This window comes from Ailuropoda melanoleuca, chromosome 5, assembly GCF_002007445.2.
Source record: "Ailuropoda melanoleuca isolate Jingjing chromosome 5, ASM200744v2, whole genome shotgun sequence".
NCBI lineage: Eukaryota > Metazoa > Chordata > Mammalia > Carnivora > Ursidae > Ailuropoda > Ailuropoda melanoleuca.
This window is the reverse complement of record NC_048222.1, coordinates 64,937,619-64,963,869: the sequence shown is the minus strand read 5'-3', so window position 1 is coordinate 64,963,869 and position 26,251 is coordinate 64,937,619. Positions and strand designations below refer to the sequence as shown.

Genomic DNA, 26,251 nt, shown 5'->3' with positions numbered 1-26,251 from the left:
GAGGAGTTAGTTCGGAATTAGCAGAGTCTAGATTTAATAGGTAGTATGCAGATAATAAAAGATCGATATAGATTTAATAGACAATATATAAAGTAATCAATACATTAATAAAGACATCTACGTTAGAGGAAAAGTTGAGTCTATGTAAATAGACTTCGAACATAGATAAATAATCGAATATTTGTTTATGTCAAAAACTGTCGATAGTATTCATAACCTGTACCATTGTACCATTGTAAAATGCAACACTGGATCAAGACAAAATACCTGAGTATATATAAGTAGCTGGGACAGGAAGTTTATATAGAAGCTAATAAAACCACTAATAAAATGTATTTCACATTTACAAATTCATTCCCTAGAATAAATTGCCATCACTGAAATGGGGAAGTTAAAAGACTAAGCAAATCTATTCAAATTATTTGCATCAAACCAATTTGTCTTTTATTCTGAAATCATCACTGTTTTCTGTATAACCATCAAGAATATGTATTCATTACCATTAGGAATAATGGATCTCATTAGAGTACCAATCTCAAACTTGGTGTCCCACAAACATGGATAAATGTTATGTTGCCTGCTATTGACACCACCTGTGATTTACAAACCTAACTCCTATCCTGCTCTACCTGAAACTATAACATCTTTATATTGAGATGCCAAGTAATAATGATTCACCAAATACACATTCTCCAAGCCTTACCTGTTTCTGGTTTCTCTGGAGGGCTGACTTTCAGACATTGGTCTTCGGATGAAAGACTCACATTGATGCCATACAGTGGATCATCCAAGAAAGAAGGCCTTTTCAGTCTTCCAATGCCAAGAGTCTTCGACATAAAGTAGTCTTTTGTGTCAGTAATAACCTCGTCCTCGGAAAATTGGAGGCATTTCAAATTCTCCTCTTCGATGACAAGAGCCTGGGACATGTAATGCCCAGTCAAGGCTTTGGTGAGATAGTAGCCTGCGTGTGTTTCACATTCCTCATTCTCAGGCATATCTGCATCTTTCACTTCTGTGCTTTTGACCTTTGTTTCTAATCCATTTAGGAGCTCAGAGAGGATGGATCTGGAAAGATGGGGGGCCTCAGGTGTTATATCCTCAATGTCTTCCTTTTCTCTTTCTGAAGGAAGTCTACTCATGGACTTTTGGTTGAGCGTGCATTCATCCAGAAGACACCTTAACTGTTCCTCAGAGAGAAGTGATGTTGAGTCTAACTGATGAAACAAACCAAATGTTTTCATAGTCAATTGATCAAGTACACACACTTATTTTTGATAAGTTCCAGTAATGCAATATAAATGCAAGTGCCAGGAAATCCCTTACACAAAACACCCAAATAGCAAAATCATTCATTTTAAAGGATCCAGAATTTCAGAAGAAATGCACAGCATCCCTAGAGAATAGCTTTAGAATCCATCATGCCTACCAAAATCCAGGGGAAATGCCCTCAGTCCTGATGGAAATAAGTTACTGCTCCAAATTAACCACTACCTCTCTCTACAGGAAGAAGTAACTTGAAATGGAGATATTAGAAAAGCATTTTCAATTTCATAAGTTTGGGGACATCAGGCAGGGCAAACCACCCATTGATAAACAGCTAGAAATCCTGCCATAGTCTCCCGCAGGTGTTTCTCTCTTTTCCACCATTCCTCAGTGCAAACCCCCATCACCTCCAATTTCTTAAAAATCTGGGAAAAAAAAAACAAAACAAAAAACAAAACCTCAGGCGAGCAAGTCAGCCTACACCTGCCCCTGGGGATTTACCACTCCTGTCTGTCCCCAACTTTCAGTGGACAATACGACTGAAGCCGGAAAAGGAAGGGCGAAGGGTCGGTACATCCGGAGATGGGTAGTTGCTTCAACACTACAGGTCTAGACAGAGGTCAGGGGCATTCCCATAACAGTGCATTCTGGGAGGAGGATTTGATCACAGACATTTAATCTCTGCTTGTAAAGGCTATCAGGGCTGAGCGTTTCAACCAAGATCCTAAGGACTCAAAAACATTTTCTTCTAATGATGTTCTCAGGAAATAAAATAAATCAAATGAAAGTATAGAGCTATGTTCCACAAGAATTCAACTGAATTCTTGAATTGCATCAATCTCAAAAGGAATGGAATTAAACTATACTGAAAAACACTGAAAATAATTTCTCCTTCTCTAAAGAATCAGCGCCATTCCTGATTTATGTAGTGGATTATTTAGGAAAACACTAATTCTCCTTTACAGGGTTATACCTCATCTAAGAACAAAAGTCCCCATAAGAAAACCTAATCATGAATTACGATGGCCTTAATTTCTACTTCAGTAAAGTAAAACAATGCTATTGCCCTACTTAGTAGGACCCAGTCAGAATTCACCAAATATTCTGCATGTATAAAGTATCAGGGAGGGATGGTGTTATTGGAACTAGTGTAGTTAATTCCCTATTTGTGTAATGTTTCTAATGCAGCTAACAAAAAATAGTATGTAAAACAAATTTTTAAAATGTATTTTATGTTGTAAAATTATATTTAACTTCCATATATTAAAAACTAGCTTTCATAGTGGCAACTGCTATTACGAGTTTGAGAGTAACAAGAAATTGGGAATATACATATATATATATTTTAGAAATTGGGAATATATTCTTAATAATTATCTAGGATCCAAAATTTAGGTAATTCACCCTAAGGTTAATTTACACGTCAAAAAATAGGAGTTGAATTACATATTAGCAAATCCTACTTTTAATGTCCAGACGTTTCAGGCATCCAGATGTGGTATTTTATCCATTATTAGGAGAATTCCCTTCGAAAACCTAGTTAACTATAAAATGAAGCCAGTCCTTGTATGGTAGTAGATATTTAAAACACACTGTCAAAATCTGCTTATATGAAACTGTTACATAAAATTGCTTCTAATGAGTAGACAATTCCCTGAGATTTAGAAAGGGCCCGTTGAGTGTCATTTTCACAAAACATCCTCACCAAAGGCTTATCATATGAAATTTCCAGACACTAGAAAAAAAATCACTTTAAACTGGAGAAGGAGGATGATGTATTAAGCAAGGAGGTCTGGGGGAGGGGGCAGAGAGGAAGAAGATTGGTAGATTACCTGATATATTTGACCACTTCCACAAATAATATTGATAAAATAGATGTTTGGTAGTTCTGATAATCTATTTGGCTAGATGCACAGAAAATTAAGTAAAAGGGGAAACATAGCAATTACAGACTCTGGGGAAAACGAAAAGCTATATAAAAAGAAAGGAGAGGTAGTGTTTCAGATAGGTAACACAGAATATTAAGCAAAAGAAAATGAGATAATTATTAACATTAAGACAAATAAAAAGTTGCACAAGAAAGGATACCGTAGGGGGCGCCTGGGTGGCTCAGTCAGTTGAGCATCTGACTCTTGGCTTTTGGTTCAGGTCATGATCTCAGGGGTTGTAGGATAGAGCCCTGGGTTGGGCTCAAGCACTGGGCGCGGAGCCTGCTTGAGATTCTCTCTCTCCCTCTTCCTCTGCCCCTCCCCGCACAGCCTCTTAAAAAAAATGATACCATAGGATTCTACTTGCTTTTGCTGTAAATAATATTTACATGGTCATCATAATATAAATAGTGATGATGGAGGTAACCAAAAATTGTGATTTGACTATTTTGGGGAAAATAGGGATGTTTAGAATTAAAGTTAAATCCATTACAGGAAGCCAACATACAACTGAATAATAATACAATACTATTGTATTATTGATATAAAATTTTATATTATTGTAAATTGATATAAAACTGATCAATTGAGATAGCAAGTTATTAAACAATATGGAGGTAAGCAGTTGGGAAATACCTAAAGGAATTAAAAATGCTTGACTCTGGAGAGCAAAACTAAGGGATGGGGAAGGATGGGTCAAGGAGCTACACTTTTTGTTTACAACCTTTTAACACAACTTCTTCTTTATTTTATAACTATAACAAAGGTTAAAATTAACTTAAAAAATAAAAAATAAAAATAACAAGTGTATTTACGTTTTTAAATAAAAATTAATTCAAAAATCAAAATCTGAAATATTAAAATGAAATTTCTAACCAATTATATCTTTGGGCATCAGAGGCAAATTGAGGTTTCATGGAACCTGAAATTTACAATCTCGCAGCAGGAAGAGGATACTTCTTTAAGAAAAAGAATACAAAATGGCAAGTAGGAAATAGGTCCAAAAGCAAGTTTCTTTTTCTTAGAATGTGAGAAAGATCACAATACATTACTGGAGCCTTGGAAAGTCAAATCCATCTCTTCCATTATCTCTTTAGGTCATTTACCAGAAGTGTTTATATAGAAATGTTTCCTGATTACAACCTAGCTTCCTCTCCCCACTCGAGGCTCGTACAAGTGAGAGGTCCTAAAGCTTAAGCTTTGCTGGCTTCACAGTAAATCTGCTTCTGGGCGCTCCAGCATAAAACACAGCACATCTGCGTCTGTGTGTACACAGAAAGAAGCTCAACTACAATCACCCTGATCCTTGGGGGAAGCAGCCTGATGGGAAAGAAAACACAGAAGATTAGAGCTTGGGCTTTGGTCCAAGCTTGGCCACCTGATGTATGTCAACCCAAGGGACCCATCTCCTTCAGTGCTGAAAGGAGGCATTGAAGAAGATGGTCTCTAAAGTAACCTCTAGCCCTAAAATTGATTTTTATGAATAACCGCTTTCAGAATAAAAATACAAGAAAGAATAAACTTTCTATTAACATTAGAGTATCACCTTGATAGAATTTATGAAAGCAAAACAATAACAAAAAGGGAACATTTATTTCCTTAACTTCTTCACAGTACCAATTCTGAACTCAAAGAATAAAGCAAAAATTCCCTGGTCTCAAGACTCTAAGTAAAAGTGAACCAACTGTATTAAACCTTCAAATTAAGTTCATTTGATCACAGTGTTTTCTGGGTGGCAACGCAGATCAGAACCTTCCCCATGAGCGATCTTTCTCATCTTTGGATTCCCTGCAGAGACTTGCCCACGGTATAAACTCAAGAACTTGCTGTTGTGGGAGTCAAGTGAATTAAGGTTGCTGAGCGGTTTGCAACAGCTATATAGTACGTTAGCAGAAGTTATTTACACATGCTGCGCTGGACTAAACTAGGGCTCTATCCCAAATGTCCCTAACGACCTTTGATAACCCATACTCTTCATCCAGATTGCTTTGAAACCCCTGAGCTGATGAGCTCTGTAACTGAATGACGCAGAGCAAGCACCGTCAAGTAACCATCTGTTCAAGTATTCACCTCAAAGTATTCATCTTTCACGCCAGTTCTAATTTTCCAGTATTTCATAAACAAGTTCTTATTCATGCTATTCCTTTCACAAAATTCATCATAGTGCTTCTCAGTCTTCATTTTTCCAGACCAAAACCCAATCTATTTACTCTCCTTCTATGAAAGCCCCTCTCTTCCCATCCTCATTTTAGTAGCCCTTTTATGCACCTTCTTTCTTGTTTTAGCCAAAGCACACGCATTCCAGAGTCAAAGAGTAAACAGATTGGATTTTCTCGACAGAACCAGAAGAGAGAATACTTGTGGTGCTCATTTTCATGCCTCTCGCTGGTCTTGCTGACACACCTGGTGACGTCTTACAGACTAGTAACAGCATTTATTAGGCGCCTCCTCTGGGCCAGACACTCCTCTGTGCACGACATGTATCAATTCCGTTCATCTCCACAACAAACCTATGAGGTAGGTACTCTCGTTATTCCCGTTTTATAGATGAAGAAAGAGAAGCACCAAGAAATCAAGTAACCTGTCCATGGTCACTAAATGGTAAACCCGGGATCTGAAACCATGTAGTCAAGGTCCAGAGCCCATGTGCCTAACTGCTAGACTACAAACCCGCTCACTATAAATGAGTTCTCCCTCTACCACTCTCTATCCTTTTCCCACCGGACATTCATTTTTCTGTCCATTCCCTCATGTATGAAACCTCTTCCCTTAGAGTATCTTACCTAACTTTGAATTTTATTACCCAGACTAGTTTAGTATCTTATGCAAACTTACACAGTACCCTCTCTTTCAGCTCATTTCAGGAGAAAAAAAAAAAGGACAACCCCAACTCCATTCCCAGGGTACCCACTATTTGCACTTCTCCACCCAGGTAAATACCAATTTGGTGTAGGCGCTAAATCTGACGAGGAGTGCAGCTTGTAATTGCTGGAGACGGATCACAGACTGAATGACCTCACCTTCATTCCTGCCTCTCCTCCGATGCTATTTATCTGGAGTTTCCCCAGCCATAAAAATCTCCAGTCATTTGGGCACTGAATTTGTTGACAAGGCAATCAAGATTATGTCTCTGGTGCAGATTATCCAGAAGTCCACTATTATAAACAAGCAGAGGCAATCTTGCCCTTTGATGTAAGCTTACACCTGATGTTGGGCTTTTTGTGAGGGTTTTTTCCCCCACAAATGCAGAGTCCCTAAGGACACACACTACAGCCAATATGATTACCACAAGAGAGAAAAGAGTGAAAAGCCAGAATGTCCTAAATGATTAACAACCAGAGTATGGATGTAAATAGCTTTCAATGACATCAAGCTCTACTTCACTAAGCTAGAAGAAAACAGTCTACCCTTTCCTTAACTGCCAAGATAAAAGTTTACAACTCTCTGTTGCAGCCACTGCCAGCAACACCTAAGTAGTAGTTTNGTAAGGTGGTATCTCAGTGTGGTTTTGATTTGAATTTCCCTGATGGCTAATGATTTTGAACATTTTTTCATGTGTCTGTTAGCCATTTGTATGTCTTCATTGGAAAAGTGTCTGTTCATATCTTCTGCCCATTTTATGATTTGTTTATTTGTTTCTCGTGCATTGAGTTTGAGAAGTTCTTTGTAGATCTTGGATACCAGTCCTTTATCTGTGGTGTCCTTTGCAAATATATTCTCCCATTCCGTGGGCTGTCTCTTAGTCCCTGTGGTGTCTTAACTCCCTGCTTGTCTGATGCACCCTCCCCTCTGCAAACAAGCTGTCTCTGCTTACTAATGCTTTCTGCTCTCTCACAACCCCAGGTTGCCTATGGAGCGTGAACTGACTCTGGTTCTATCCAACATAACCTCAAGGGTCTAGCACCCACCAATGACTGGCAATGACCTCTATGTCCATTAGCTCACATTTTCAGGCAAGATGACCTGGTTGGTCACTGACTCGATGAAGGACTGACGATATCAGTTTCGAGTGTTCATCACTAGTCCAATCACCTGTGGTGAGGGTCACATGGTATGAACGTGGGGTATTTTTGGCAGGGCTGCGGGTAAGGGAGATTTCTCAAAGAAGAAGGCAGGAGCAGAGCAGGAACTTCAAAATAAATCTACCATATGTATAGAATCAGAAAGGGACCTGACAATGATGTTGTATATAGCCAACTTCATTGATGAGCAATCACGGTGTTTCCATACTTCACCGATCTCACTTAATCTGAGTACTCATTGAATAGTTCATTGATAAATAAAAGAATTACTTGTTGGAAAATATTCAGTTGCAGAGAGAATGGTAAGTTGGACTTTCAGTGGAATACAGAACAGCACTCCCAAGCACGATCTATATGATCCGAGCAGGCTCATATAGGCTCAAAAGGTTCATATCACTTGCCGTGACTCTTTGAGATTGAGCAAATCTAAGAATCATGGGGGTAAAATGATCGGCGCTTCTTTTAAAGTCTGCATCAATAGCGCTAAATTTTCAGAAGGAAGGGGCTTATTTGTTCTTCCCTCCCTCGCTCCTTCCCTCCTCCATTCTATTCTTCTACCTTCCTCTCTCACACTGAGGCTACCCCAATCATATGATGGCCAGTCTGGCAGGTGCAATGCTCTGAGGAGGCCGCAGCAGGGACCAAGGGTGTTGGGGGCCAGGTGAGATCTGGCATACCTTTACCCAGAATAGTCAGAAGTTGCCTGGCCAGAGGAGAATCTGAATTCTAGTCAAAAGGGAAGCAAAGGTCACTGCCAGAGAAACTATGTAAAACATTAGGAATGAGGGTTGAGGCCAGGCTGTAAACAGGAAAGTGAGTCAGCCCCCAGGTCAGAAGCCGGGAGGCGCTGTGGATAGAATAATAGGGAGTGTGAAATAGGTCAAGGCAAGTGGCTCTGAGATGAGTTCATGAATGATGTGGTGGTGTTGGAAGGCTGCTTTTATGTGGGGCCTGGCATATCAAAGTGACCATGCAGAACAGGACATCGCCCTTGCTCAAGCCACTGATCTTCCCCAAACAGCTGGGCGAGGCAGGGCCTGGAAGGTTTTGCCTGGTGGGCTTGCCTGGTGAAAGGCTGTCATAGCCCAGAACATTCTGTAATGGTTCTTCTTAGCCCAGGTGCCAGAGCAGGTGTCCCTGGCATCAGGAATCCAGACTTCCAGTTTCTCTCTACAAGGATGAGAGGGGCGGGAATGCAGCGTGATCCCAGTGCAGAAGGGAAGGGTGAGCATGGATGGGAAGAACTAGAAGCAGGAAATGGGATTCTCAATTCCTGCAATTTGAAAAGGGGCCAGGAGCTCAGCTTCAGTTGGTGACCTAGTCAGAAGGGTGCAGATGTGCTCAAAGGAAAGCCAGACCAATTTCACTCCTCTGATTTCTAACAGGATGACTTGAGAAGGGGCTCTAATTTTCCTGTTTTGTGGGAATTTTTCATCTGAGGGCTGCCAGCAGCTGCTGTTCTCCAGCAGTAGAGACAGCGAGTCCTCTTGGATCAGCTTCCCTTTGTTCTTTTTTTTTTTAAGATTTTATTTATTTATTTGACAGAGAGAGAGAGAGACAGCCAGCGAGAGAGGGAACACAAGCAGGGGGAGTGGGAGAGGAAGAGGGAGGCTCCCAGCGGAGCAGGGAGCCCGATGCGGGGCTCAATCCCAGGACCCTGGGATCACGCCCTGAGCCAAAGGCAGACGTTTAACGACTGAGCCACCCAGGTGCCCCCAGCTTCCCCTTGTTCTGAGCAAGTTGCTGGAATGGCCCTTTGGTCACATATCTACCACATCATTTCCAGAAACAAGGTTCAGGGTCCAGCTCTGGACCCACACACTCCCAGCAAAACTAAGCTTGGCCAGGAGGGTGCTGAAAATGAAGATAGCAAGTGTGTATACAGAGCACTTTTTCTGGTGGGCTGAGCCACCTACCCACCCCACCCCCCAGGGAAGTATATCCAGTGTGTCCCTTGCAGAGCAACTAACTCTCCCTCCTATGCAAGATTGCTGGTTTATTGGATAGTAACAAGTATGCAAATCATTTGCATGGTCTTCCCTACTCTCAGTTTAAAAGTCTATTTTTACTACGTAGAAATAAGCTGGGTCAAGGGAGGCCATGATGGGATCAGAAGTCAAGAAGGCCATTAGCTATTTAAATGCTTCAACCTAGGCCAGAGTCCAGATCAAGCCTCACCTTGATTTTGTAGGAGGTCACCTGGAAGATGAGTCAAGTTAGAGAAATTCAGTATAATCAAAACATGAAGAACTTCTGTATGGCCACAGGGCTGTCTCTCTAGAAATTTAAGTACTTCCTTTGACATCATCTTAGCTTCCCAACTGAAGAGGAGGTGACCTTAGAACTCTGTCTCTGCTATCTTCAACAGGCATTGTCTGGGCCAGCTGTGGTCACTATGGGACCACCCCCAACAGGGGCTCATTAAGGCCAGGTCAGGGAGCATATCCGACAGGTGTTAAGGAAGATAAATGATCACCCAGTGCAGAAGGGCACGGAGGAGGCCATCTGCTAGAGCTGAAACAAGGTGGAGATACGCATGGCCTAGAAGGTAGGAACTGGCCTCATAACGGCCTTCCGATGGATCGGATAAGATCTCCAGCCTCTGACCATGAGTACTTCTTTCCAGAGACACAGGCCCTCAGCACATGATCAATGCCACATTTGTCAGCTGCTCTGAGGACCGTGCGTCTTCCTCTTGCTGTGAGAAGTATCTCTATTGTAGCATTATCCAGATCCTGCCTCCCCACCCGCCCAGAGAGAACACTCAGCTGGACCCCACCCACCTAAGAGATACTATCCCCTCTGAGACATGCTCAACCCTAGGAACTGGAAAGAGAAACTGAAGATTTCCTTGCATAGACAAGAAGTTTCCCAGAAGCACAAACAAGCCCAGCCCAGGAACTAAGCTGCGCTGACATTAAAATGCTCCAGCGTGACCGGATTCAATTTAACCATCACCCGGATCTGTGCACTTGCCTGATGCTGGGCTGAGCGGACCTAGCACAGCCTGCGCTGCCCCCACAGCTACGGATCCGGAATCACTACTGACGTCAGTGCCATAGCCCCTCGTGCCACCAATGAGCACACCATGGGCCTCTGGCCGGCCATCCACAACTTTATTGCTGCCAAGGTGCGACTTGCTAGCAAGGTGTGATAGGGTCAGCTGGCCACTCCTAGGCTTTGCAAACTACATGTACAAGCCTGCCCTTGGAGCAGACTTTGACCAAGAGCGGAGAGGAGCCAGGGAATAAAACCCTGCCTCCTCCTCTCCGGGGAAGAATGGCTATAAAATGTAGTCACCATCATGGATTTGCCCCGAAGATATCCCATAAGATCAGACAAACAACTATATTTGTTAACAAACAGTAGCCAGATCCATAATACATCTTTCATATTTATTCTCCCTCCTTCTTTGTCTTACTCCTTTTCCCCACTTCTCTAGTGTTGCTTTCACGAGTTAAGTGATAGCACATAAGCTTTTGCCTCCGATTTTGCTGTTCTAGATGGTTCCGGACGGAGACGGCCACGATAAGCAACAGCTCCCAAGTCCTGGTAGGGTTCTTGAGCCGTGCAGGATGGGCCCGGAAGCACTGGGCCAAGAGCTCCACCGCAGCCTCCACGAACTGGTCAGAGGCTCACAGGGCAGTAAAAGCCAGGGACAGGGACTGCAGGGCTAGCACCAGCACTGTCAAGGCCACAGGAGGCAAAGTGCTGCCTCAGGAGCCTTAGGGCTCACAGCTTCGTGGCTGTTCATTCTGGCACTGTGGAACGAGAGCAGCAGGGCACCACCCAAGGGGGAGGGTCAATGGAGAAAATCCCTCGGAGGCCTGGGAGGACATTTGCCCAGGGCAGCCAGAGGCAGCACAGCTGGAGGGAGAATATGGACTGGAGCCAAGGAGAGAAAGTCAAGATCACAGCTTAGGTTCGAGGGTCAAGATAAACAGAAAAAAAATGACAAACACTGGGTATAAAAGACACGATGGTATGGTGTTCAGGACTAAGGCACGTTTGTTACAAAAACAAGGGAGGCCGCCTTCTTTCCCGGGTGGGCAGAGTTCAAGGTCAGGCCTGGGGTCTAAGGATGTTGGCAGGAGCAGACTCCTCCATGTCAGCATCCACTAAGGGATCACAGTGCAGGCCTAGGCCAGCACGCAAATGTGTGACAGCCTCCCCTGGCTTACATGTGCCTCCAGCACCCTTTCCCACACCCATTTGTGTTCCAGTAAATAAAGTTTCCCCAAGTTAACTGTGCCTGAGGCTGCATGCTATCTTTTCGGGGGAAAAAAATAGAAACCTCCAGATGGAGAGGAAATAGCCTTAAGCACAGGATGGAGAAGTAGAGAGAGGCAGACATTTCTAAGTTAAAACCCCAGGTCTCTCACCCCTCCGCTGTTCTGTATCGGACAAATCACTGGGCCTCTCAAAACCTCAAATTTCTAAACTGCAAAACAGAAACTCGAACAACTAGCTGGCTCCTCACTAGCGGGGAGGAATATTAACAGCTCGCAATTTGCGATGAGCCTGAGAAACATGCGTGAAGCCGCCAGCACCCTGCCTGATGCCTAGGAAGCAGAATTCCCCTGCGAACCAGAATGCCAACAGTAACACTCGGCTTCGATTTGAGACGCTGCGCACGGTAGTAGCTAGATGACGCCTCTCGCAAGTTTGAGACCCAAGTGCGCACATTCCAAGTTCAGGTGGCCCCTACCTCGGAGGGCCTCTCTGGGATATGGGAAATGGAGCTTTGCAAACAATCGGACAGTTAACAATGTGCAACAGGTGAACCGTCACGTGCACTCCAGGGATTAGTGGGGGGCTATAGCGGCCATCCGATGCCAGGAGAGGGGGCGCCCAGGAAGGAAGGATGGAATGTGAATCTCAGTCATCATGGCAGGAAGGTTGACACTTCAGGGCAGACACTATTCAGTCTTCAGTAGCAGAAAATATTGTGGTGACCAGAAAGTACCCGGGAAGGGGCTGGTTTCCAGACACCTTTATCTTTGCTTAAAATAATGTCAGGGCTCAAGATAAGTGGTGAAACACAGGGACGTAGGTGAGCCGGGTTCATCCCTTGCTTCATCCCTTGCACGCACACAGACACACACACTCACACTCACAGGACACTTCCCTTTTGCCAACACCCTCTTTTTTCTGCTCCCTTCCCGAAGGTCCCCTAAGACCTCATGCCGCCCCGTCAGCCCTCTCCACCTGAGCACACCCTCCTCAGAGAGTATCCTCAATTCCAAACCTTTCCAAATTTCCCTCCCATCAAAACTTACCTTTCCTAACATGTGTTTCCTCATTATTCTAAGACTGAACCATGCAAGCCATTGTGTAGCCCTCCCAAGGGACAAGCTCACATTTACAGGAGCCTCTTCAAATCAGAATGACTTAAGCAAACGGGTGATTCCAAGAATGGGAATCCGGGCCTGTAGCAGGATGGTAGAAAGAGATGTGGGAGATACTGTTTTCAGCACCCTCACATCAGGTCACAAAGTCAGGCCTGGTCGAGTCCTGTCAAATCTCATCAGGTCTCATTTTCCTCTTGGGTGTGAACCTAGTGCGGGAGAGTTAACTCCACGTTTAACTTGTTAATCAAGGAGAGCTTTTTCTGGTCACAAGCAGGCGACCTGTAGCTTTTCCCAGGGTTGAGCAAGGGCTCCTGAAGCTTTATCCTGTCTAGACATGTATCTGAAACATCTAATTACCGCTGTGCATTCTGTAGAGCCCACAAAGCCCAACGCTATTACATAAACACGAAGCTCTCTCTTAATATTGCTGCTCAGTGAACTGTCCTTTTACATTTGCCGATCTGAGAGTGAAGTCACGCTACCGCTGAGAATAAGGATCGGATACTGTGAACAGTAACTTCCAAGTTTTGATATGACCCAAACTGTGGGAGTTAAATTCTCTAAAAATCCAACAAAGAAGCCATTTAGTAAACTGGATCCAAACTCAGAAAGATCTAAAGAGTTTGATGCATACGCTCTTTTAAATGATGCATTTCATTTTGCCTTCCACAGGGCAAGAGGGATATCCCTCTCCCGGAGGGATAATGCTTTCCATGTCCTCCAAGGGTCATCGGCCTCTCTATGAGGCAGGTGTCCAGACCTGCCTTTGGTCATTGGCCAGCTGCACTGGGGTTGGGCCATGGAGTGGACAAGGTTTATAGTCCTTGACTAGCCACCATATACCAGGAATGCCGACGTACGTTATCCCATTTCTGTCTCTCAATTACCCAACGGGAGGAACTGGGAAATCATTCTCTATATATAACAGATACAGAAAATGAGGCTCAGAGAAATTAAAAGGCCCAGAACTACCGAAAAATGAAACCAGAATATAAGGCTAGGGCTTTTCATACTGCTGTCTTCGCACAGACGCCTAGAAGAGCTGACGCGGTCCCACCTTCCAGGGGAGCGCTCCGAGACAGCACGGTACTGTGGGTACTGTGACATGTCCTCTCACAGCCTACTTGGCATCGAAAACACCATCCAGCAGAGCAACCCCATAGAACCACTTTCACCTCATAAACATGAGGCAGAAGACGTGTGACCACTTCCAGTGGGTCACGGCTGCCCTGTGCCCCCCCCAAACCTGGACTGCCTGGTTACATCAGCACAGGACCCTCTGTGTCTGCCTTCCCTGACGGATATACAGTTTCTCAAGGCTGGAACCAGGTCCTCCTCATCTCTCTTCCCCCATGCCTATGGCACAAGATGGACACAAGGCACAGGTTTGTCGGCTACATGAAACCTTCCTTAGGCGCTCCTCCACCTTCCGCAGGGACAACATGCTCCTATAAACTCAACTCAGTGGTCTTACTCCGTCCCCTTAACCACCAGTGGTCCCGAAGCAGGGAGAGAAGTGTCTCTTCTCTCCCATGTGTCCTGCTCCCTCTGGGCCCTGCTCCCTCTGGGCCCTGCTCTCCCCACACAGCTTTGAAAGATAACGGTTTCATCAACTGAGGAACCTTCACTTATGATTTGGCCAGGCCAGATAACAATACTTTAACGCCTAAGAGTTCCTTAACATTTCAAATCCCAACAAGGATAGAAGACAGACAAACTGGTTGAAGGGAGGGGATACTTCTGGTACCCTCCATATCACCCTCCACAGGCAACAACTCCCCAGACCTGTGGGCAAAGATGATGCTAACAAGGACTGTCCCCCCAGCCGTCACCAACTTCATGCCACCCCTTGACCAAGGAAAAGTGCTTCAGATTCACAAAAATTCCCAAGCGCAATAAAAAGCCGATGTTCTGAGCCTATCACTGTGATATTCACCATAAGTCGGACATAGGGGTTTAATTTGGTCTGCCATGAAAACAGAACAAATAATAATCACAGTCTTTGATTGTGGATAGGTTTAATTATGGAAGCTACTCATGCACTTATATAGAAAGCTTCACAAACATGCAGAAAACCATTTCTTTTCATAAGTATTTATAGGGAAAGAGCCTTTTCAAAAGGCTCTTTAAATAGATTCTTTTTTTTTTTTTTTAGAGAGAGCCAAGTGGGGGGAGGTGGGGGGAGGGGCAGAAGGAAAGAGAGTCTTAAGCAGGCAGGCTCCACACCCAGCACAGAGCCCGACGAGGGGATCAATCTCAGGACCCTGAGATCGTGACCTGAGCTGAAATCAAGAGTCAGACATTTAACCGACTGAGCCACCCAGGCGCCCCAAAAGGTTATTAGTAAATAAATACTTCAAATAAGCAAGCAAAAATAAGGTCTCTACCTTTTAGGGACATAAATCATGATCTTGTCACATTAACATTCTTTCTCTTGATTCCCAGTGACGGGCTAGAAGGAGCTCTGACCTGTGTACCAGGTGGGGTGCTGCATCACTTATATAGAATGGGATGTGGACGTTATCAAGACTGACAAGTACAATCGATGTTCAGTGTAATAGCATTAGAAACATCGTCTAATTAAATATCCTAAAATAGCTTGGCTGAAGAAATAGAAGAAAAAGCAGTAACAACTTTTAAAATTTTTGTACTTTCTGATTTTATAATATACATAATACTGTCTCTCGAGTCAGACAAAAAAATGAACAGCCTTTATTTCCTTTTAATCAAATTTCAAATTAATGTTTTAACTTATGCAGGGATATGCATATGCAAGTATGCACAAACACAATTTCCCCTCAATCACTTAATAACAATTTAAGGATGACAGGCTGAAATATACAAAATGCATAAAAATAAAAACACAGAAAGAAATGGAGTCAGATAAGCACTTCCATTTGCTGGATGTAAATTCCCTTACTATAATTACCATTTTTCTAATGTTCAAAATCTTCCCCACACGGCCTATCTTCATAAAATGCCAACACAATTGATGACACTTAATCAATCTAGGTTTTTTAATTACTAAAATGTATTATTTAACTGAATTCACTAGTTAATCAAGCCAGTGGACTTTTTCATCACTGACTTATTAAAATTAATTGTGCATTTATAAACTACCATGAGTTTGTCCTTCCATAGCATAATTACTGTGTTATAACTAACTCATCATACTAAAATGAAAAATTTATAACTGTGACACCAGTGCAGATGAAAAGCTTTAAATGTAGTTAATAACACTAATAAATGTATGAAATGGAAGATCCATTGGGATTTTAATATTGTTTTAAAACTAAAGCCTTAGCAAATTTTCCTTCTAATATATATCAACATACATTTCATATTTAAGTGCTAGGTATGAAATGTCAGATGCCAGCTGCATCAACCTTCATATCGGCTGAAACCCTCAAGTTCATTGCTACACACGCCCTCTCCAGCCACGGCTCTGAGTCTCCCATTTTCTTTCCAGTAAAATTTCTTAAAATAGTCTTCCTGTCATCAGGTCTGTCTGTCTCTTCCTATTGTCTCTTAAACCCACTCCGAACAGGACTTAGTCATTAAGCCGCACTAAAACTGCTCTCGTCCTGAGAACCGATGTCCTCCCCAGGTCTGAGGCAACGGTCAGTTCCTGGTCCCCATCTCACATGGGCCCCCGAGACCTATCACAGACAGAGCCAATGACTCCTCACTGGGCTCCCAGATCACTGCTCCCTCCTGATTTTCTACCTTCCTCACTGGCTGCCCCTCCTCAGTCTCCTCCGCCAATCTTCCCTCATTTCTCCAACCTCTCTACCTCTGCGGAATGCCCCAAGGCTCAGCCTTAAATCCATCCTGTCTTCTACTTCCTCCAGCTACCTCGGTGATCTCACGCAACCACAAAGTGCTCACTCCCGAATGTACGGCTCCGGCCTGCACCGCTCCTCGAAATGTAAACTCGTATCCCACTTCCTATTTAACATGTCCACTTAGTGGCCTGGGTGGCTCAGTCGGTTAAGCGTCTGCCTTTGGCTCAGGTCACGAGCCTGGAGTCCCAGGATGGCGCCCCACATTGGGTTCCCTGCTGAGCGAGGAATCTGCTGTTCCCTCTCCCTCTCTTCCTCCCCCGGCTTGTGCGTTCTCTCTCTCTCTCACTCACTCTCCCTCTCAAATAAATAAATAAATAAATAAATTTTAAAAGCGGAAGTTAAATCATTGGCTGCCTTTCTGTTTAGAAACCTCTAGTGGCCCCTGCTCCTTCGGAGTAAAAGTCAAGCTCCTTCAGGAGTTTGGTTCCCCTACCACCTTTCGGTCCTTCTCACCTACCTCCCTTGTCATCCACTCCCTCCCACCATGCCCGCTGCCTTGCTGTCCCTTGAAGGTGATGGGCATATTCCTGTCTTAGGGCCTTTGCCCTCACCATCCATCTTCCCGAAACACTCTCTCTCAGATGTCTTCATGACTCGTTCCCTCATCTCTTTCAAGCATTGGATCAAACGTCATCTCACTGGGCCCTTCCCTGACCGCCCAGCAGTGTCTACCTGGACTCGCTCTCCAGTGTCCCTTCCCTGCTTAATTTTTCTCTGTACCTAGGCAGCACTTGCCTGCCTCCGTTCACATACTCCATAATTCACTAATTTCTTTGTGGCCTGTCTCCTCCCCCTAGAACTCAAGCTCCACGAGGCAGAGATTTTGACTAATCATTTCACCACTATCCCCAGAGCTTAGAAAAGCATTTAGACCTAGTGGGAACTTAACAAATACTTGGTTAGTGAATAAAATGCCTCTTCTTGGAGAGGTATGCGCTGCACGGGGATGTGCTCACACCATGGTCTAAGCATCCTTCTTAAGTCTCTGCTACAATTTTATCTCCCACTTGATGAGTAAGATTTGCACCATTTGGGATCAATTTTTCTTGCTTTTGTGTCATCATTGTATCACCAACCAGTATGCTTCTTTTGGACAGTTTAGTGTTTTAAAATTCCTTTCAAATGCCTTTAAGAAGAATATGTATATTCTCTAATCACTCAGAACAAGCCTTCTCTCTACCCTCATGCATTTCATACATCTCACATGCCCTTCCTGGTCTCTGAAGGAGTTTCACTTGGCAACACCTGCACAGAGCATAGTATAGATTTCACCAACCAGTCCCGTGTCCAAATGCAACCTTGTACTTTAATGTATCCAGCAATTCCATTTTTTGCTGAGGAACCGTGACCTTCTTAGGCTACTTTTCCCTTTATTCATTTTCATCACCACACTAGCATATGGCCCTTCAGGATGATTTCTTATGACAAAATAAAATATCTACAACATGATAAGCATTACCGTGTCAGAGGGAGGGACAGAGAATGGATCTTCACTGTTGCATGGATACCAGGAGACCACCTAGATTGTCTCCTTCCTGCTAGCACACGTGTATTTTAAACCAGGACAGCTAATGATGTACTATATGCGGGCTAATAGCCAGGACATCAGGGGCACCTGCCATAGCCTACTCTCCACGTGCCACAATATATTGGACCAACACCGTGTCCTGGGTGATGGTCAACAAACTCGAAGACAAAATGGTGACACAGAGCCACCGTCTGACGCAAAGCAGTGAAGTTACTCTGTCGCTGCTATCAGATAAAAACAAACTGTTTAGTGTATTCTCTGCTTACTTGTCTAGGGGAAAAAAGCATTTGTTGGATAAAGACATGCATAGCAAATATCGAGGCATGTGTTGAGTTGTTCCAGTAAAGAGACTGTATCCTGTAGAGAACAAGTGTCTACTAATCTCTGTTAGGTCTTAATATTTCCTTTTCCCCAGTTACTCTAATAAATATACTCAGGACTCTTTTGCAAGGCTCCATCTAGCAAGTTCTTGACCTTGCTTCCATTCAAAGGATGTTGGGCTTATGAACTAATCTCTGTCTGGGAGTTAGGTGAGGGGCCACGATTTCCTATTGTAACGGCTAAAATCAAGCCTGTTAGCCAGAAGATCCAGAGTTTTGGGTTGTAAAAATCAAGCAGCATAGCTAAGTGCCTATCTATTTCAATCACAGGGATCCCATTATCAAGAGCCATTTCCGAAGATCCCTGCTGTTCGTTCCAGTTAAAATGCCCATCCTTCTGCCTATTATGGTAGCCACGCTGCCTACTTTGCCTTCTCGTGGTAAGGTGCTGTTACGTAAGCTCCATGGTGCCAGAACCCTAATATCCCTAGTAACGTCAGAGAGCCTCGCTTCAACCTGAGTGTCTTCTGTTAGCACCAGTGGCCATTTTTCCCAAAGATGTTAGTGAGAACTGTATCTCCCAGTTCCATCACTGTATCAGTGTATCTCTCCAGCTCTTGTTGAAGACAGTTTCATCAAGATCCTCTCAAGGGACATAGTTAAAATATGGGATTCAATGTCCAAGATATATCCCTTCCAACAATTTTATCTCCCTGAGTGTTTGAATTCCTTGCTCCTACAGTCTGTAAAGGGATTTCTAGCATCTCAGTGGAGCTCAAGTCCGAGTTTTGGTCAACCAATCAAGGAAACAAATAGAATCAGTGTCACCTAGTCATGCTAGTACATTGAATCCAAAACCTCTGATTAAGTGCTCCCATAAGAACAAATTCAACCCCTCTAAAATTGTATTTTTCTTTCTTGGACATAGAATCTTCAAAATCTATTCTCATATATGTTTCTGGATTTTTTTCAATATTAATTAACAAAATCTTGCAAATTTTTAGCACCGTAAGCCTCTTTCCATCTCTGACTTTGTCATTGGCATTTTGAAGTATGCTGGGATCCAAGTTCAGTTATAGATCTGGGAAGGGGGCATCAGGGGCATAAGGAAAACTGACTTTGTCATGCAACTCCTTTCGGTGACAGAAAATGCAATCAAAACAGGAACAGCCTCATCAAAGAGGGCAGAGATGCTGCAGCAGCTGGCAAGGGTGGCTTGCCGACCCTGGGGTCCAGGGCACCCTAAGCTCACCAAACCCTACCATACCCCTGTTATAGTTCTCGGGGGTCCTACCCTTTCTCTCTAAATGCCCAAACTTCAATACAAGGGACCAGGCTGTGAATTCAACTGACACTCGAATTTGGCAACCCACATTTGGCTTTTAACATTTTCCTCTCCGAAAGACAAAAGAGATATTTTTTTACTGAAGTCACAGCCAAGTCCCTAGTTTTTAATCCATGCTTAGAGAAAAAATTGAGGAATCTGACCTCATATTCTCTTTCTTTAAGCAGTCTCACACTGTCAGAGGCAGCTACCACACCATGCCACACCTTCACATCCTCTTCCCTTCACATTAATTGATGGAAGCTTCGACTTGGTTCCCAAAGCCTCCTTCCTACTTCATTCTTGAAGTTCACAGATGACTTATTTGCTGATTTGCCACTGAATGTTATGGTACGCAAGAGTCTCATCCCCTTACGTGGCTGTAATTCTTAACTACCTTTAGCTCCAACTAAGCCAGACAACCAAACCCTGCCCCCTCCCCTCAGTTCTCTGCGGTTCCATTTCCTACAATCATTCCTGGTGTCAAATGTCATACCAATCAGCATTCTTAGTTGCAAACAAATAGAAATAACAAAACTGAGTCTGGCTGCTTTAAGCAGAAATAAAATTAACTGAAACAATGTTGACTATTCTCGCATAATCACTGAGAAGCCTAGAGAAGGGCTTTGGAAAACGGGAACAATAGGAGGCTCCCAACCACAACCGAATTCCTGCCATGTGGTTCAAGACTACAGCCTCCTCAGGGCGCCTGGGTGGCACAGCGGTTAAGCGTCTGCCTTCGGCTCACGAGCCCCACATCAGGCTCCTCTGCTGTGAGCCTGCTTCTTCCTCTCCCACTCCCGAGCCTGCTTGTGTTCCCTCTCTCGCTGGCTGTCTCTCTCTGTCAAATAAATAAATAAATAAAATCTTTAAAATAAAAAAAAAAGACTACAACCTCCTCTCGACCACTCAGCTAGCTAGCTGAGCTACTGACCAGCATCACACCACCCGAGACAGGATGCCGCGGCTGGGACTACTGCCCCCTGTTCCCCGGGGAAACTGACATTTCTATCACCACTGCTCACACTGAGTGGATTCTCCACTCTCCCTGCTCCATCCCTTAGTTCAAAGTGGGGCTGCCTGCTAGGCTAGGTCTAGCATATGTCCTGTGGCAAAGGCTGCTGGGAAACTAAATAGTGGGACTTCCCAGATTCCATGATGAGAGGCAAGATCTGAATCCCACTTAGGTTCACAAAGTCAGGAATTTCCCAAACAAGGGAAGAGGAATCATATGCTAGCCAAACAGATTGAAACAAACAAAAAAACAACCCACATAGAAGTATCCCCTACAGGAATCTTCTTTATATTATTAGGAAACATTGTTACAACAAAAGAAAGGTAGATTTTTTTATATGACCCAAAGTTGGAAATTATCCATGCTAAGGGGAAAACAGTGTTGCAAAAGCTTCATTTATTTGTGGGTGTGTGGCATCTACGAAGGAGAGGAATGTCTGATATTGAGGAAAGAGAAAGCTGGTAAAAAAAAAAAAAAGTCAAATTCCCCTTAATTTTAACTATGCAAATTAGAGAATCTGGAAATAATACTCTTGATCCCTGATCCTTTTTTTTTGTTCTCACTAAGGCTGATTCATAAAAAGTATTTAAAATATCTGTTAGTATTTTCTCAAGGATGTTTTAAAATTCCACAAGGAGCTATAGGAGAACATTTGCTATCAATTTGAATGGATTTGAACATCAAAAAAGAGAAAAATTCTTATAATAATTTGACTCCATACTTCCCTTTAAATGTGTTTAAAGCACTTTATAGCAGAGCACGTTAAAACAATTTGTCCTCCAAGAAGTACAACTAAGAGGAGAAACAATGGAACATAGCAGAGCAAAAATGGAGACCCAGAAATCTAATTGGAGAGGGAGAGGAGGAAATATGCAACAGGGCAAACAAATTAATGAATCTTGGTGATTGACATACTTTGCCATTGGTGAGGAGTGAGGCATTTTTTTTTCTCAATATTAAGAAAATAAAAGATACAGAAACTACAGAAATACACAGTTATCTCTCATCTTGAGCAGGAATGTATCCCTCCCTCTTGCTATTATCACCTGAGCACTATATAAGTACTTTAATTTATCTGCTTTTAACATTTAAATAATTACATCCATTTTACTATGTGTGTTTTCATTATAGACTTCTAGAAGACAAAACATTTAATAAAAATGTGGTTAGATGGACCACAAAGAGATGTGAAAGAAACAAAAGAGAAAAAAAGGAGGTAGCAAGAAGGAGACAAAGAGGGATGTGTAATGATTATACTCTTTTACTATTTCCTCTGTAGGTGTGTGTGTGTGTGTGTGTGTGTGGTGTGTGAGTGTGTGAGTGTGTGCGGGGGGGGGTTTGACTAGCAAATTTACTCCATATTAATAGAGACCTTAAATTTCATAATTCTGTTATTTTTTTTCTTATTTCTAAGTATAAAAGCTAATGCCAGTTATTTACAACAGCCAAGACAAGGAAACAACCTCTGTGTTCATAGATAGATGAATGGATAAAGAAAATATGGCATACAATGGACTACTATTCAGCCATAAAAAGAAGGAAATCCTGCTATTTGCAACAGCATGGATGGACCTTGAGGGCATTATGGGAAAGTGAAATAAGCCAGAGACAGAAAGACAAATACTGTATGATCTCACTACATGGAATCTACAAAAGTCAAACTCATTGTTGGAGGACATAATCAAAAGGACATGGCCACCAGTTGACCCTCAAGCTGGACCCAGGCAATCGGTGGCTCCTCACCCCCTTCCCACCTCCCCTATTCTTGGAATGTACCCTCTGCCCACTGTTCCTGCGGTGGAAACTGTTCCAAGGACATGGCCTTGAGAGAGTAAGTTCTTACTGAGACCATCTGGACAGTATATGTGACTGAACCTAGTTAAGGCCTCTGTACAAACTTTAAGATTCTGGGAGATGAGCACAGACATCTTGTGGCCACCCCAAAACAAGCCTTGTTATATACACCTGCCAAACTAGAGTCACCGGCCTCTTTCTTCTGTCTCTCCTTGCCCTCCATGGGAGGGGGCTGGTTGCAGATGACACCCGGAAGCTCCCAAGGCTGCAAACCAACATTCACATGAACAGTAGAATGGTAACTGCCATGGGCTGGAGGGTTCGGAGAGCATGAGATGAGGTTGGTCAAAGAGTACAGACTTCCACTTATAAGATAAGTAAGTTCTAGGGATCCACCGTACAGCATTGCGACAGTAGTTTGCAACACTGTATTAGATACTTGGAAGTGGCTAAGAGAATATCTAATTATGTGAGGTGAGGGGCACCTGGGTGGCTCAGTCAGTTAAGCATCTGCCTCCAGCTCAGGTCATGATCTCGGGGTCCTGGGATCAAGCCCTGCATTGGGCTTCCCGTTCAGCAGGGAGTCTGTTTGTCCCTCTCAGTCTGCTCCTCCCCTCCCCATGCTCTCTCTCTCTCTCAAATAAATAAAATCTTTAAAAAATTTTTTAATAATAATTATTATGTGAGGTGGTGGAGACGTTAACTAACTTTATTGTGATAATCATTGCACGATACACATACACGTGTATCAAATTACCACACTGCACACCTTACACACACACATTACTGTATATCAATCACATCTCAATAAAGCTGTGGGGGCGGGGAGGGGAGAGTCAGTGCCACGTTAAGTCCCAAAGCTATATGCTGAGAAAAACGTAAGGGTGTACCTTTAGATTCAAGTGACGTCTATGAAGTCAGAAGGACACTGTGAAGCAGTGCTGGAGAGAAAAAAGAAGGGGGGAGGGAGAGCAAATGCCTTCCAAATATGAGGTTAAAAACTGACCAAATTTTCTTGGTTCCCAACTGACACCAAAGACCAAAATGCACCACTTTCCTTTCTTCGGCAGCTGAAGCTATAGCAGTTACTGCCAAAGCCCCAGGCCTGCGGGGGCCCGGACGGGTTGAAGAGGAACGACTCTCAGCACGGCAGGTGATGAAGCAGAGAGAGTCTTTTCCTTATTCCTCTAACAACAATTTTTTAATGTTTTGACACAGCTGTCCAGGTCTGCGAGCGAGCAAAAAGGAATAGGGGAAACTACAAGCTTAGTCTGTAATTAAATAAACAGTTTCAGTTAAAGGCACTAAAAGCAGTAACAACAAAAATGAATTCGAAGTTGGTACGTACAACTCTACGATTATGCTTTCCCAGGAGGCCAGAGTCAGGCGCTAGATACACTGTATTTTATATCAGAACTTTGCAACACAGTGAATATGCTGGGGTTTCTCCTGGGTCCTTTGAGTTTCTGATGGTTTGTTTGTTTGTTTGTTTTTTCTTCTACTAATTCTTCTGACTCTCTCTTAGAGTATACAGCGGAGGGAGGGCACCTTTCCTGCTTGAAATCACAAATGCAAATAGGGACACATTGTAAAGGGTTGTATATTCAACAGCATGCCCTGGATACCAAGAGTATACCTCAGGGCCACACAGGGACTATTTTTTAATTATTAAAGGGGAAAAATAAGACAGTCCACAGGTAAGCAAAGAGCAACTTAATTTAGTTCTAAAGCAGTAGTTCCAAATTCTTCTCAAAATTAAAACAATGAACTGTATTTTATTCTTACTGGACTATAAATGCCATTTGGGCAACAGCCAAGTTTGTCTTTTCATTTCTGGAATCCAGTACCCAGTGGGGTGTCCAGCACAGAGAAGCAGCTCAAAAAATACATGTTGATTGAATAAATGGGTATTCAACATATAAAACAATAATCCAATGAATATTTGAGTGTTGACTTCACGTATAGACATTATGTATACTAAAATCCACTTAGTCCCCAGATAGATTCAATTAAGAAATAAGCAGAGGTGGGAAACGTGAGAAAATAAAAGACAGAGAAAAAAAACCAAAACGGACAGAAAGCAAAATATTTGCCTTTGGAAAATCCTGCCGGCAGTTTATCCATTGATCGTGGCACCTAGAAAACTCTCATCCTTCAACTAGAAGCTCCTCTTTAAATGAAATAGTTACAGGGGCCTCCAAGGAGATAATATAATTCTGAACATAATTAATGGTCCCCTCCCCCGCCCCATGATGCTCAATGACATTAAATGAAGTCTCATCTGGCTATGCAATTATTTTCAGGACCTGTCGTAATGACGCAGCATCAGAGAACCTGAGAGCCCGAAGGAACCATATGAACCATCTAGTTCAACCTCATTCATTCACAGATGAGGAATTTCCCAGAGGGTTTGAGGGCCTTGCCCCAGTGCCCGGGCAGCAGTGAAATCTGAAACCCCTGTTCTGCAGAGTCCTGAAGCCTTACACTGTCTTGTCAGCTCGAATTGGCCACAGTTTTAACCATTCATTAAGAATCCAAGACTTTTCAAACCACTTCTTGGTTTGAACTGCCTCTACTTCCACTCTAATAGCAACGTGACCCAGTCATTCTCTACAAAACTCATGCTTTGATTGAGTCCCACTGCAATGTCAGAACGCACTCAGGACAGGGGGAAATAGCTCAACAGCAAATATTTAGATTTCCAGTCTCTCATTCCCCACCCATGAGTTAGACCCTCTCTGGCATTCTTTTTATCCTATAGTTGGGTACAACTTAATGGGCAAATTTACTAAACTGTCTGAATGATGACACCAGGCCCTTAAATCCAGCTGGTAGTGGCAGGGACGAAATGCTTGGAAGGACAGGTGATCAATTCCCACAACGGATGCTCAGAAGGGTCTTTAAGAAGTGGTATGAATGAAAGCCACGTGAGAGGAAATAAAGTTGGGAGAGCCTATGTATAAAACATCCTCCAAAATTCCTCTTCCCGCCTGGCATCAAAGAGAACCAGTTGGATGTCATCCACTGGGGTACTGCAAAGAACACTAAATTGTACAGCACTTTATTTGAGTTTCTTAACCCCGAAAGGGCTCATGGACACAAAGGATTCATTACTACAAATAAAGATCTATTAGACACCCAGAAATCTTTGGAGACAAAGACAGCTCAAATAACCACAGAAGGGTATCCGTAAAGAAGATAACACAAGTTACATACACAAAATTTTTCTAATTCAAACTGAACATCTTGTAAATTTTTTTTCCAATTCCCATTATTCTCCAGACAGGGGAAAGCAGGAGTTTCTCTCCACAGTACACATCTCAGCCGTCTATGTTGTAGTATCAGCATATTACCCGCGACCAGAGCACAAAGGCAAAGTTCAGGCCCTCCTTTTAGAATCAACATGAGTAGCTGCTGACTGTCAACTGCACCGGTGGGTAAGCGCACACAACTCCCCGGATGCCTGTCATCTGCTTCTCATCACATCATATCCAGCAACCAGTTGTAGACCAGGCAAAAAAATCCTCACAGCTGTTTATTGACTATAATGAACAGGGTTTATGGTATTTGAAATCAAATAAGCACCATGACTAATGCCATGAAATATGATGTATAAAAATGATATAAAATCGTTGTGCTGTTCTATTTGACTTTCCAATGGAAGAACCATGAGTCATGGCTTCCAATCTGTTTGCCACCTTACCATTTACACGATTTAGGGCCCAAATCTGCTCTCCTTCCTGTGTTATGACAAAATGACACAGGATTAAAACACAAGCCCCACCAACCTTTTCTAGGGCATTTGCAGCAGCCAGCAAATGTAAAATAGGAAAAATCCAGGACTCTGAATAGATCACCCAG

The 26,251-nt window shown here is 43.1% G+C and overlaps 1 protein-coding gene across 1 annotated transcript in view; it reads right to left on the bottom strand.

Moving 5' to 3' along the window:
• The window catches only part of FSIP1 (fibrous sheath interacting protein 1), a 185,367-nt gene that overhangs the window by 12,168 nt on the left and 146,948 nt on the right, over nt 1–26,251 (bottom strand). The window contains 1 exon segment of the mRNA XM_019802523.2: nt 704–1,214. Coding sequence (XP_019658082.2) covers nt 704–1,214 — 511 coding nt within the window.